We start from the raw sequence: 13,358 nt of genomic DNA, 5'->3' as shown, positions 1-13,358 counted from the left end.
TTTCAGACAGCTTGCGTGGATGGTTGTGTCTGTCTTAGGTTATGCTCCGGTCAGTACAAGTCGGTCTGTGGAGAGAAAAACCAGGATGGCTTGGATAGCAGCTGGTGGATAGAAGAAAGACAGTTAGAAACCTGTGAGAGTTATTTAAATGGCACCTGCTTGCTGCAGATCAGCATGTGTGGCTTCTGCTCCCTCCCTCTCACGCGGCTCCATCTGCCAGGCACTCGCAGTGAGGATGCGCGACAAACGTTAAGGTAAAGCTCTGGGGCTGTCACGAGGCTCTGGGAACAAACAGAGCCTCTGTACAGGATGATGGTGGCTCAGAAATGGAGCCTAAGCTGTGCCTGCTGTGTGCGGGATCTGCAGCATCCCTGCCCCAGCTGGCATCGAGCGTGACCTGTGCAGCAGCAGTCACAGAATGAAAGGGAAGTGTTTAGAGAGCGAGAGCTTCGGTTCTTTGTCCCACCTGCTGCCTGGGAGAGATCTGTCAAATAATTGTCTTTTATCTTTGGAGACCTTTAAAGTTGCTGTTACTGTTTTTTCCTTTTTAAACTCCCGGTTTTGGCAGTCGCACAATGAGTGACCGAGCCTGGGAGCTGTAAATAATACCAACTTTTGTCTGTGCATCAGTGGCTTTGTGCGTGCCCAATGACAGCAACAGATGAGACAGTGGCAGTACAAACAGCTACTGGTCTCTGGAGATGCAAGGCATCCATTGTCATCTCCAAACATCCCTGTTTGGCTGCAGGACTGGCATGCAGAGTGACAAGGATATGGTGCAAATGGCACAGCTGCTGCCAACCCTCTTCCCACCTATACAGGTCTCTGGGACAGCCCCATCTCCAGCTGAAGCCATACGCTGGGCTCTGTGTTTGGGTGCTTTGCTGGCATACCTGCACGGGCTGTGTTTGTGCAGCTCCATCCTGTTGCATGGATTGCTCAGCAGCTGCAGCCACCTCCATTTTGGCCATCTCCCCAGCGAGCAGCATTTCCAAAGCAGGTAGCTCTTGCATCAGGCTGACTTGCAGTGCCTCTCCCTGCTCCCACTCGCCCTGGGCACTGTGATGAATGTGCTGATTCAACCCGCACGTATCATTTAACCACACTTGTGCAATTTTACGTTCCTACTATTGCTCCATTTTAAAAAAACCTGAGAGATTCCAGTCCCTGCTCATTTCAAAACACTTTCACGTTGGAGCAAGTCTTCAGGATTCACCTCAGGTTTTGCTGACCAGTCGACTTCTACTGTTTGGTACCAAATATAGATAATTAGAGGATAATCCAACCTCTACAAAAGCCCCTTCCAATTTCCACGCATCTTCCCAGCAGCGGTGCCATCGTTTGAGTAGTGAGGAGTGCTTGTGCAGGTGAGAAAGTGGGAGAGGACCCTGCTTTCCACATGAGTACAACAGCAGCATCTCTGGCTCTATCCATCCCATCACCCTGCAGTAAGCAGCCATTCCCCACTTCCTCTGAGGGAAATGCTGCAGGACAGAGAGAAGCCTTTCACCATTGAGCCTAGTTCAGTAAAATCAGTGGTGGTATCGTGCTGGCACCAACAAGGTAAGCCCATCTTTCCCACTGATTCCTCAGCAGCAGTGATAACATCCAGAGACCTGAGCCACCTTTCTCAGCTCCGCGCTAATCCTCTGCTCATTTCAGTTAATTCCTGCCACCATCTGTCAAGCCTGATCAGCTGGGGGCAGAGCTCCCTCAAAGCTGTCCAAAGGTCACACTAGAAGTCAGCACACACTGGGATTAGTCTGCAGGAGGCTGGCTGTGCAGGAATGCACACCGGGTGGACTTGTCTTTTGGTCAGGCCTTACCGCTGGGCCAAGTGCAATTGCAGACCAGACCTTAGTTTCTAATATGCCTGCAGTGAAGTCCTTAGTGGTTTCATACGAAAGAGGTTTTGCTGTCAGGAGGCAACTCTGTAAGCAGCTTTCTTGCCCTGATGACAGTGTTGTTAGGGCTCTCTAGATGTTTGGTGTCAATGGCCCTTTTCTTGTTGCGATGGTTGGTTGCTCTGCCTGTAGCTCAGGTGATACATGGAAGGTGTGTCTTGCTAAAGGAGACAAGGCCCAGTGGTTGTGGGCATGGACTGGCTGCGTACACACCACAGTGTGCTGGGTTTGGGTAAGATGCCTCCATAGCTCTAGAGGTCATTACTGCTTTTCAACTGTGTTTCTCTGAGATAAGGGGCCTTTTTAGGCCCTCTGATTAGTAGTCACGTTTCTCAGTCAATTCCCATATGCCAGATGGGAAACTAATGCAGCTCGCCTTTCCAGATCCTTAAGAAGCCCGTGTACTTTTCCCTCCCACTTCTCCCTTATTTCAAGAGTGGAGTCAAAGATACATTTGTGGCTGAGTCAGCCTGTGCGTTTTCTTAGGGACGAATTCTGTGTTTCCATGTGTGGGCTCAGACTGGGGACATGTTGTGGAAGGACAGTACTGGAGCATTGCCTCTCAATGGACAGGTTTGGGACTTATTACCTGGGGAGCTCTTACTGTTGTAGCAAAACATGGACGGTCACAAGGGTGAGGGAAGACCCAGGGTGTTAGTAAGCAAAGGTCGTAGCAGGGCAGGACCAAGACTGGTGTCATCAAATACAGCTTTGCTCTTATGGAAGGCATTTCCCATCAGAAGCAGAAGAGGATGCTTTCCTATTTCAGGCTGCTCCAGAAGAAAAGGCTCTACATCCCAGCTGGAAGTCTTTCCCAGGTATCCCAGCAATTCATTTTACACTGTGTGAATGTCAAACCTTTGTTTTTTGCTTTTGTTTTTTTGTTTCCCTGGAAGCTTAGCCACACCTCGCTACGAATGCAAACACAATGAGCAGACTTTGCCATCTTAGAACAGGAATACAGTGCTATGCAGAAGAATATCTCAGTGCTGTATGTACTGTCATCACTGAAGCCTCCAAGGGGGCCCCCAGCAAGATTCTATCTGGGCTCTTCTGGGCACACAGGCTCTTCTTTCAAGATCTATGCTTGTACTCGATACAAAGCACCATTCGAAGGTAACAGGCAACACAACCAGATGTAGCTTGAACTGATTTCTGTTTCGGTTTTGAGGGTGCACCTTCTATTGCTTTCCCCAAGCCTTTCAAACGGGTTCATTAGATTGGGACCGGAGTCCTGCAAGCACGGGGCTTCATCTTTCCCGTCTGAAGTGCCCCCTGGTGGCATCACGTCGCACACGTCGGTCTATTCTTGACCGAAAGACGAAGAGCAGTCACCCAGTCTTTCAGAGTGACTTTTATTTGAAGCTTTTAAGCGATGCATTGGGGTAGTTAAAAACATCAAAAAAGAGCAACCCTTAAAGCTCCTTCAGGCTTGGAACAAGTGAGCCCTCTGACCACCTGTAGTTAGGGAAAAAACAGCAGTGCCCTGCTAAACCCAAGGGAAAGTCCCCATGTACACATACCACCACCCCTTCCATCTCCCTCCAGATTACACACCTCAGCTCAGCAGTTATATTCCCCTGCTTGATGAGCATAAGCTCATCTATCGGAGTAGAGAGCCTGCCTGTTTTTCATATGCTCTCATCACGGAGTGAAAATAAGAAAGATAGTCTGGAAATGTAAGAGCATGCAAATGGATGTATTGGATCAGCCTAGTGCTCTGCTACACCTATGGGCAATATGCAATCCCGAAGGAGAGCAATGAGAGAAAAGGCATATATAGGGACCTCCTGTAGACTAGGGCTAAGGACATCCTGAGCTGGCGGTCATACTCAGGCCACTATATTCAAAAGCCAGTGTGAAATGGATCCTCCACATACTACTTAGTCTCTGAACTCATTTATACTCCTGTTATACTCCTTGTTGTCTGCTTCTACCTAAAGGGAACCCCCTCTATAGAGAAGACACTGCCTCAGTCTTCTCACAGGGGTACAGAGAAAAGACAGGCAACAGCAAATACAATTTGCGACAAATGAACTTCACTCCTGTAAGGTTGTTTCAGCAGTGGAACAGATTCTCAGAGATGATGGAAAATCCTCATGCTTGGAAATGTTCAGGTTCTCCTGGGCAAGGCCCTGTGCAACCTGATTTAATTTTGGAGTTACCTTCTGGGAGCACAGAGCTGGAATGGTGACCCATGGAGGTCCCTCCCGATGTGAATCCTTCAGGATTCTGTGACTAACAAATGGATTTGTTTGATTCTGCTTTTTTTTTTTTTGTCTTAGCGCAGTAGTAGAAGCAGCCTTACAAGACAATGCAGGTGGTTAATTGTCATCAGATGCCAAATAGAGAAGAAATGGAAAAACCAGCTCAGCTGCCACCACACTCTGAATTTCAGTCTATCACACGATCGTGTTAATCCAGCATAAACGTGGTGTTACAGAAACAGGTGATGCCATCTTTCCTTTCATCTTTCGGTTTAAAGACACACCATCTCTCTCCCTAGCGCTGTCCAAAGCAAAATGATTGGAGGTCACCAAACCAAAGACTTCATTCTCTTAATCATATTCTGGGGCTCCTTGATGTGCTACCATCCACGTGAATCTTCCCAGAGATTGTATTCCTCTTCAAACTGTTTTTCATAATATCACATGCTCTTTTAGTTCCTCATCTTTTGTTTCATCGCTAGTTTTCCTTCTAAGAATGCAAGCAAAAAAGCATGTTCTTTATGAATAAGTGGAGTTTACCTGCACCTTCCAGAGCTCCGTTGTACCATAAACAACAGGTTCATGTACTCTTGCCATAATGTTTTGTTGAAGGAAAGCACAAGCCCAAATCTACTTTTTCACAGTTCCTCAGGGCATGTGTGACTAATCCTAGAGCCAGACACCCCCTGTGCCCTGTCCAGTCCTCATAGTTCCCTTTTCTTGTATGCACTGGGACACATTTTTGTTCTAAAGAAAACTCACTGCAGCCCTGGGATGTTTGGGAGGCTACAGAATGTACTTCTGCTGGATTAAAAGCAAGGTATGAACTTCATAATGAGAAGTGAGTCAAAATGCAACCTAGATTAGTGGAGGGAGTTTTGTAGATGACCCCATCACTGTCTGTGTTGCAAAACCACATCCTGCAGCATCAAAAATATCCCTTCATTAGATATTGGCCAAGATACTGGTACCCGTTATCATCTCAACAGGTAGCTGCGGGTGTCCAAAGTTGATACAGCAGCATCCCATCTCTCCTCCAGGAGGGATCTGGAGGCTTTTAGAAAGAGAACAGGTTTATATACTTCACAGTTAATGCTGGCCAGATGGAATATTCTTGCTACTGGAGAAAGTACCTCATTTGGTACCCAACACTGCTCAGGGTTGGCACCTTGGTAGAAATCACCATAGCCTTTTGGGGCAGGGTAGGCTGCTTTGCATGCCTCTACCTTAGGGTCAGAAGTCTTCCAGTTTTAATCCCAGCCTGTGCAAGTGACTGCCTGTCTGCTTAGCACCAGTCAACCTGACAGCCTTTGCTCACATCAGGAACTCTGCCTGACCCGTCCCTCTCTGCACAGAGGTGTTGGTTATCTCTTATTAGTGGGGGACTTCTTCCTGCTCACTGTGTTTGCTTTAGCTCTGGGCAGACAATAATCAGGATGAGCTCCTTTGTTGAACACTCAGACTGTCTGATCTCCACTCATGTCATTGATAGCCCAGTGATCAAGTCACAATATGATGCCTTAGATCAAATAAAATCTATAGATAAACTACAGATCACCCCAGAAAGCCAACACAAAACAGAAAATTATGACTAGCCTCAGACTTGGTGCTATGGGGAATAAAATGCAAAAGCAGAATCACTCAGAGAAAAACACGATCTTACAGAAATCTGGAAATGCAACGGAAAATTCCTTCAGCAAGACTAAGCCGATGATACTGCAGAATAGTGTTTTCTATTCTTATTTTACACGGTACAGGCACAGAATCACAGAATCACAGAATCACAGAATGACCTGGGTTGGAAGGGACCTCAAGGATCATGTAATTCCAACCCCCCTGCCTAGCAGGGGCACCAAACATACAGGCAGTTTGCAGCCGTGCAATATACCAAGTGAGACAAGAAAAGCAATGTATGAAGGTTGTGTGTAAGGTGACTGCGGGTAAGCTCAGAACCTGGCTGAAGCCCGTTAATGCCTAAGGCAGACAGAGGAGTACTTAGTGAGCTGGGTGTCTATGCCCCACATTCTGGGCTGTTGCTCTTATTCCTGTGGGCTTCCCACACCCTCCCCTGTCCATCCCTTTGCTGGTCAGGCTGCAGGGCACCCATGCAGGCAGTTCTCGGAAGGCACTCTTGAGCTGAACTGGCTCCAGTCATTGTCATTTCTGCTGTGAGGTCCTGTTCTGGGAGATGACGAAAATGCCACCCAAGGGAGTCAAGTCAGCATTTCAAATGGGTCGTTAGGGAGAAACAACATCTGTGAAACGTCATCTGTGTCTTTGTTGAAGATAGTCTGACGCTGAGTAAAACGGTGCCTTCAAAACCTTCGTTTCACAACGTGCCTGCTCAGCATAATAATGCCCCCCTCCAGTACCAGACAGCTGCTGCCACTCTCCAGGGCTCTCCATCAGCCCTTGTGGCTGCCTATTGGGAAATGGCAGCAGCACCAGCATGCTTTGCTGGCTCCTACCAGAAAGAAGCATTTTCTAGAGCAGAGGCATGGCTTCAGCTGAGGGTGTTTTGGGGGATCAGGGTATGAGGAAGAAGCAGAGTCTGGGAGTGAAAAGTAGGATGGGATGGAGGGTGAGCAGGGAGCTCAGCACACCCAGAGGCATACAGACAGGGCAGGGGTACCAGGTGGCACTGGGCTGCAGAGCTGCACGTGTGGCCCTGCCATAGTTCCATCTACTTGCACGCTCTCATCCTCACCCACGCACTCATACCATCCTCACACTGCTGACTTGGGGGAAAGAGGTGTTGATGCTTTCTGCATGGACACCACAAACAGCTTTTCTCGAGCAGGAGGAAAACACACTTCCCCTCAACCATCACAGGTTCGCCCCCAGCTTCTCTCTTCGAAAGGGCTGACAATAGCAGGACTAGGGGAAATGGATCCAAGTTGAAGGAGGGAAGATTTAGGTTGGATGTTAGGGGGAAGTTCTTCACTAGGAGAGTGGTGAGGCCCTGGAACAGGCTGCCCAGGGAGGTTGTGGATGCCCCGTCCTTGGAGGTGTTCAAGGCCAGGTTGGACGGGGCCCTGGGCAACCTGATCTAGTAAATGTGTATGTTTGGTGGCCCTGCCAGGCAGGGGGGTTGGAACTACATGATCCTTGAGGTCCCTTCCAACCCGGGTCATTCTGTGATTCTGTGATTCCCCTTCTCTCCCATGTAATCCCATGGGCTGTGTAACATGTAGGGTGTGAAGGGCTGCCAGATCTTCCCCCAGGGGATCACAAGGTTGTGCCCAGTTCCCATACACTGATCGCTTTCCTCAGGGGACAGAAGAGCTGTGTATGACAGCAGTGGTGAGAGCTGTCACCACAACAGGTTGCTGCTTCAGTGAGGCACACCGCTGGGTCTCTTTTATCTTCCACCTGCACCACCTGGCTGAGGGAAGCTAGAAAGTAAGCAAGGATCCCACAGCAGCAAGGCAGCCACCCTGCATCACCTCCCTTCCTCTAGCCCTAGGAAAAGCCACAGCCCACCCAGCTGAGGGACTTGGGTGCCTGACACCCCACACAGAAGGGTGATTAAGTCCGAAAGAGTCAGAGCCAGTGGGCTGCTGGAAAGGGTGAGCCATGACAGTGGGGATTCTCTGAGGTAAAAGGGGGCCTGGGGTGAGGCAGCTAAGTGGAAATGTGCTCTCCCAGCATAGGAGCCTGAGCAAGTCCCCTCAGTGCACCAGCACAGGTGGGTTTTCCACAGCTGTCCTGGAAAAGGATGTCTTCTCCACGCAGTGTCACAGCTTGCAGCCCCTCCTCTTCAGTCCTGGGCACTTCTCCTGGGCACTTTTGCTACTGCCACTTCCACATGGATGACCTTGTCTTGTTTTGGTCCACCTCAGCTTGCTCACAGACTGCCCCTGAGGGTAACTCACCATAGACCCTTTGCTCAGCCTGCCTTCAAACTGACCAGTGGAAAAATAAAGCCCAGAACAGGATAAGGAAGGGGAAACCATCAGGAAAAGAAATAATTACACCTTCTGAAAAGCCCTGAAACAATTAGAAATAAGCTGTGAGAGGCGGAAAGATCAAACCTAAAAAGGCAAAGAGATGAAAGACAAACATGAAGAGCACTTGCTGGGAAGTGTCTTCTCTACTTTTTCCATTCTCTGTGTAGAAGCAAAACTTGTAAGAAAAACAACAGCGACCCAAAGAATTTCCACTAAAAGATGCTTAGAGCAGTGACTCTGGTCCCTCCCTCCTCTCTCTCACTGGCTTCAGCTCTGCCCTCACATGCCTCAGCCCTACGCCTGTTTCTTGGTCGTGACGCATCTTCTTAGTGATATGAGGAAATTAGCTGCCCACCTACAGTATAAGGGTGTAGAGGGAACCGCTTTGATCAGAAAGAGAGACAGAGCAAGGAAGCAAGCAAGTCCAGCTGGCCTTCACTTGGTTCACCCACCCACTCCAACACCTGCTTGACTGAACCCTATTTTTGCTGATCTCTGAAAGCTTCGGACCGCAGACCCGGTCTCACTTCTCCTGGAGGTCACCATGAGGCCGATGTCCCTGCTGCTATTCCTCACTCTGCTGGCTGTCAATGGTAAGAGGGACTGAGTGCAGGGAGGGCAGAGAAGCTGGGTGGTCTGGGCCTGGGTGTTTGTCCCCTCCACATTATTTAAGCCCTTCATCCTCATTGCAGATGGCTGGATTTCAACCTCTACTTTGTGATCCCCACCCTTTGCTCAGCCCTTTGTCTCATTACAGCAGGCAGCATCCTACCGGGAGCAGCAGAGGTGGAAAACAGAGGGCAGAAGGTCTGGGCCAGAGAGGGGAGTTCAGCTCTGCTGCCCTGCTACCTGAGTCCCAGGAAGCACGGGAAGGGTAGGAAACAGCTGTCTGAGAGGACATCCGTGCTCTGGAAGCGGCATGGGGCAAGGTAGGCTCAGGCAAACACACTTCTGTCTTCTTGAGGGGGGGTGCTTTCCCACATCCTCTTTCCTGCCTCAGCCCTTGATCTGGCCTTTGCTCCCTGCTAACCAGCACTGCCTTGTCCCTGTCCCAGTGCCCCCCAGGATCTGCATGTAGTGCTGGAGGTGGAGTACTCAGGCCTGCGGAAGATGGCTCTGCCCATGAGGCCACGGGTATCCGTCCTGGACTCTGCCTTACGCAACGGCAACTTCTCCCTGTGCATCAACCCGGTCAGGAGTGACGATGCGGGTCTGTATGAAGCACAGGTGTTCTACAACAAGGAGATCCGGAGCTGCCGGGTGGAGCTGGGTGTAGTTACAGGTAGGAGAAGGTGGAAAACCCTGGAGAACCTTGATTTTAGGAGGCTGTACGGGTAGGGTTGTTGTATGGGCAGCAGCCCCCTGAAAGCCCTCAGCTTCCTGCTCTCCGCTCTCAGATCAGGAGAGGGCTGCCGGAAGGACAAAGCTGGGGCAGAATGTGGGCTTGGCAGTCCTTCTCTGTTTAGCCTTCACCTCCCTTCTTTCTTTTTGATTGCAGTAAAACTCAGTCCAGCCAGACCTGTGGTAGAAAATGAGCCACTTTTGCTGAGCTGCAACTCTAGCCACCATGCCCGTCTGATGGAGACATGCTGGTTCCACAATGGACACCCAGTCCTCACCTCTGGGGCCTCCTGCTCCATGCATGGGGCTTTCTACATCCACCGTCCCACCGTGAGTGACTCAGGATCCTGGCACTGCCAGCTCAGATACGCCGACAATGAGATCGTTTCTGCCACACACAACCTGCAAATTCTAGGTGAGCTCAGCCTCTGCGTTGCTGCTCCAGCATCCCTGAGTTGCTTCCTTTGGTGTGGCCAACCCCGGTAGCTACAGCTTCCCAGCTCTCATCCTGTCCTCATTCCCCAGATGGCACTCTTTCCAGCCACCACTCCAAACTGTGCTCTCTCTCTCATTCAGGTTTTGACGGCCCAACCAACCCTGTGGTCTATGCTGCAGCTGGCTCTGCAGCTGACCTGCCATGCACCCTGAACCACCTGCCCAGTGCCTTTGGGATCCATGTGGTGAAAGCCCATTGGAGCCGCTTTGCAGGAGGACACTTGCAGAACTGGAGCATCTTGCAGAACCAGAGCAACAGAAGCTTCCCCCTTCATCTCCCTGTGGTGGGGCTGGGTGATGCAGGGCGATATAGCTGTGCTGTCACTGTTGACAACAAGATGCTCAGAAGGGACATGACCTTGGCAGTGATAACAGGTGAGAAAAAAGACAGGCAGGTTTATCATCCCTGAGGGGCGTAATAGAAAAAGGAGGGTTTAGGAAGAGATGTGGATTTGCCTGTTGACTTTCCTGAGGGTGGCTTTCTCCTTTGCTGCAGTCACCCCAGGCATCCAAGGACCAGTTTCCGAGGGATCTCATTTGCTGCTCACCTGCAGCCTTACGCACCCCCAGGGACATGAACATTTCCAGTGGAAGCACCTCAGTTCTGCCTCTGCTGACAAAAAGTTGACTGTGGCCACCCCCCACAACCTGAAGGACAGCCGAGTCCAGACTGGCCCTACCTTGGAAATACCCCAAGTGTCACAAAAGGATGTGGGCATCTGGGAATGCAGTGTATATGGCCCAGAAGGAAGACTAGGAGCAGTGGAATATGGACTGCAGATCACAGGTACTGTCTCCCGCACATCTGAAACCAGCCCCTTCTTCTCACCCTGCTCAGTTCCCTTGGTCACTTCTTCTCTCGGTCTCACCCCACCTTTGACTGATTCCCATCTTATTGTCCTCTTGTCTTAGCCCTCATCAGTTCTCCCTGTTGCTCCATTCAGTTCCCTTCATACTTTTCTGTTCCAGTTCTCTTCATACTTTTCCACTTTGCCTCTATTTGTGCAGTCCAGCCTTGCTCCAGTGCAAAATAAACCTTTGCCTCCTTCCTAACTGCGGTTCTTCCTCATAGGTGCCCATGTCTCCAGCCCTCCCACCATCTTCAGTGGTCAGGTTACTTTTGGGCTCATGCTCACCCTCATCTTCCTGCTTATGATCTGTGTTCTGGCTCTGGGGATGCAAAAAAGGGTAAGTGTCCATCATGCCATTTCTGTTAGTTTTCCTCTACATCACCCTTTATCTGACCTTCCCCTGGGTACCCTAAAGCCAGCAATGAAGTGTCTCAAGGACAGGGCAGCTGGAGGATGAAAGGAGAAATCTATGGAATGAGGACCTGGCTGTGGTGCTGAAAGTGCACGGATGTGTGGTGAAAGTCATACAGCGGGTATCAGGTCTGGAGAGAGGCAGGGTTTGTTTGGTGACTGGGTACGTGTCAGGAACATCCAAGGGGAAGTCAGAACTCCTAGGGGACATCTGCAGCCCAGCCTTGAAAAGCTCTTTGTTCACTCTCACAGAGATCAAGACACACTGCAGTAGAGGCGGGTGAACCTCCAGGCTTTTGTATATATATCTTCTCTTTCTCTCCCTCTCTTTTCTGGCATCCTCTAATACTACATTTGTTCTTCTTGCATTGGTCAAACACCGGCGGCTCACAGATATCCCTTCCTTAGCTCTTGCCAACACAGTAGGCATTCCTGTTCTGTTCTCCTGAACCCACCAATGTACAGTTGGTACTGTTTTGTTTCACTCACCATCTTTCATCTCCTTATTCCATTCTACTGAAATATCTTGGTCTTAGGTGACATTTAATTCTTCCAAACACAGCTCATCAGTTTTGGATTATCCAAACATGGCTCATCAACACACATCAGCACTTCCATACACTCTATGCCATTAACAGCTGATCTTTGAAGATCTAAACTTGCTGTTTCTATACAGACCGGTAGAAACCTGCCAGCGAAATCCCAGTCCCTTCCCCTTAGGTGAGATCACACAATCACCCAGCTCTAGGAGAGAATGGGAGCCTTGTGGTGGAGAGCAGTAGGACTGAGTCTCCCATGGCAGGGAGAAGCCCCAAACTGTGCCAATCTACATCCCTCCAACACCTAACGCTGCCCCTTTCTTCTCTTTCAGGCACGTCTGCCAGCTTCCTTCCCAGCACTGGAACGGATAGTTGCAGTCACTCTGCCAAAGGAGATAGAAGAGAACCAGAAAGAGACAGACCAGCAGACTGAGTGCTGATCGGAGCAGGGGCATCGGGTCTGGTCTGCATGGGAGGGTGAAGCTCTGTGTGCTGTGCTGAAGAGAGACAGGCACGTGCAGACCTCTGAGGAGGGTCTAGGGACGGCGTGAGCATTTCAGGAGGCCATAGGAGATCTGCGCCTGCAGAAGGGCTGGGAATTGTATACCAATACAAGCTGAAAGCCACCACTGCAATAAGGGGGCAGGTAGCACAGATGCTTTGGAGCTGCTGGAAGTATCTGAGCCAGCAGCCATTGCCTGCTTCAGTTTCACTTTTCTCTGCCAGCTCTTGCCCCTCCTTACTGCCTTCTCCACCAGCCTTTCTCTGCTGGGCACTCTAATGCAGGAGGCAGCCAGAGCCCGGCTCCCTGACAACCAGTTGGTGTTTCCTCCCCCTGCCCAGTTTCTCCTCCCGCTCCCTGCACTGCCCTGCTCCTGCACTCATTCAGTGGTAGAGGGGATCCTACAGAGGACTGCACATATTACACATTTTGAGCATTTTATTTTATTGGAAAATCATTTGAGAATGTAAAATAAACGTCCATTAAAAAAACTCTGGTCCCTTCATGTGTACAGGGTGCCTCCTGATGGTGCTGGGCATCTCTCAGCCTGCATGAAGCAGCTTCTAAGGACTGTGCTGCCTTTTCTTTCTCTTTCAGTTTGGCTTTGCTGAAGTTGACTGTTAATATCTGAATTTTTGATGGGGGGAAAGGGGAAATTAAGTGCCACTAGAGAAGAAAGAATTGCAGATTCAGCCTCTCATTTTTGCTGTGATTCAGTGTCTTTTGGTATTGTTTTCGTTGTGTTGTTTTTTTTCCCCTTGTCTGGCTCTTCCTGTTTGTTGATTTATTTATTCCTTCTCTTATTTCTCAGATTTTCCTGATAGATCTCTCATTGATGCTATAGCCATATAAGCCATAGGGCTTTCTAACACTCTCCTCAGACTTGTGATGCACTTAATATATGTAGGAGTGAGTCCATCAAGTCCCATTTCCCACAATCCTTAATACGTTTAGTTTTCACCTGATTATTTATTATTTATATATTTATTATATGGTCATGGAAGAGGACTGTGGTATTTCTGGAGTAGTCATTGTATTCCACTCCAGAGGAAAGGCTCACTATTACAGAGTTTCACATATAGTTTCTCCCATATGGGTTACTGGGATGTGGCTGCTCCAGCATGGAGGCATCAGCACGATACTTAAGCTCTGAGTATT

General features: G+C 49.5%; 1 protein-coding gene across 2 annotated transcripts; it reads left to right on the top strand.

The window, feature by feature from the left end:
• The first annotated feature begins 8,452 nt into the window (after positions 1 to 8,452).
• Positions 8,453 to 12,691, top strand: LAG3 (lymphocyte activating 3). 2 transcript variants are annotated; one of them, XM_015872870.3, is made up of 8 exons: positions 8,453 to 8,654; positions 8,819 to 8,990; positions 9,117 to 9,343; positions 9,560 to 9,817; positions 9,979 to 10,272; positions 10,394 to 10,684; positions 10,970 to 11,085; positions 12,031 to 12,691. In XM_015872870.3, the coding sequence occupies exons 1-8, from the start codon at positions 8,606 to 8,608 to the stop codon at positions 12,136 to 12,138; spliced, it is 1,515 nt and encodes a 504-aa protein (XP_015728356.2). In that variant the 5' UTR covers positions 8,453 to 8,605; the 3' UTR covers positions 12,139 to 12,691. The 2 variants fall into 2 exon arrangements, with proteins under 2 accessions (XP_015728356.2, XP_085379565.1); XM_085523439.1 differs by having other exon boundaries at positions 8,460 to 8,654; positions 8,822 to 8,990.
• The last annotated feature ends 667 nt before the right edge of the window (positions 12,692 to 13,358 follow it).

This window comes from Coturnix japonica, chromosome 1 (genome assembly GCF_054131305.1).
Source record: "Coturnix japonica strain WE chromosome 1, WE-NBRP24, whole genome shotgun sequence".
Lineage (NCBI taxonomy): Eukaryota > Metazoa > Chordata > Aves > Galliformes > Phasianidae > Coturnix > Coturnix japonica.
Note: the sequence above shows the minus strand (reverse complement) of the source record. Positions and strands in the feature narration are given on the sequence as shown.

Bases quoted from the DNA above. Each gene is read 5' to 3' on its own strand.
- LAG3 (XM_015872870.3), top strand. From the start codon at position 8,606: ATGAGGCCGATGTCCCTGCTGCTATTCCTCACTCTGCTGGCTGTCAAT. The intron at 9,818-9,978 runs GTGAGCTCAGCC...TCTCTCATTCAG, and splicing joins ACACAACCTGCAAATTCTAG to GTTTTGACGGCCCAACCAAC. The intron at 10,273-10,393 runs GTGAGAAAAAAG...CCTTTGCTGCAG, and splicing joins GACCTTGGCAGTGATAACAG to TCACCCCAGGCATCCAAGGA.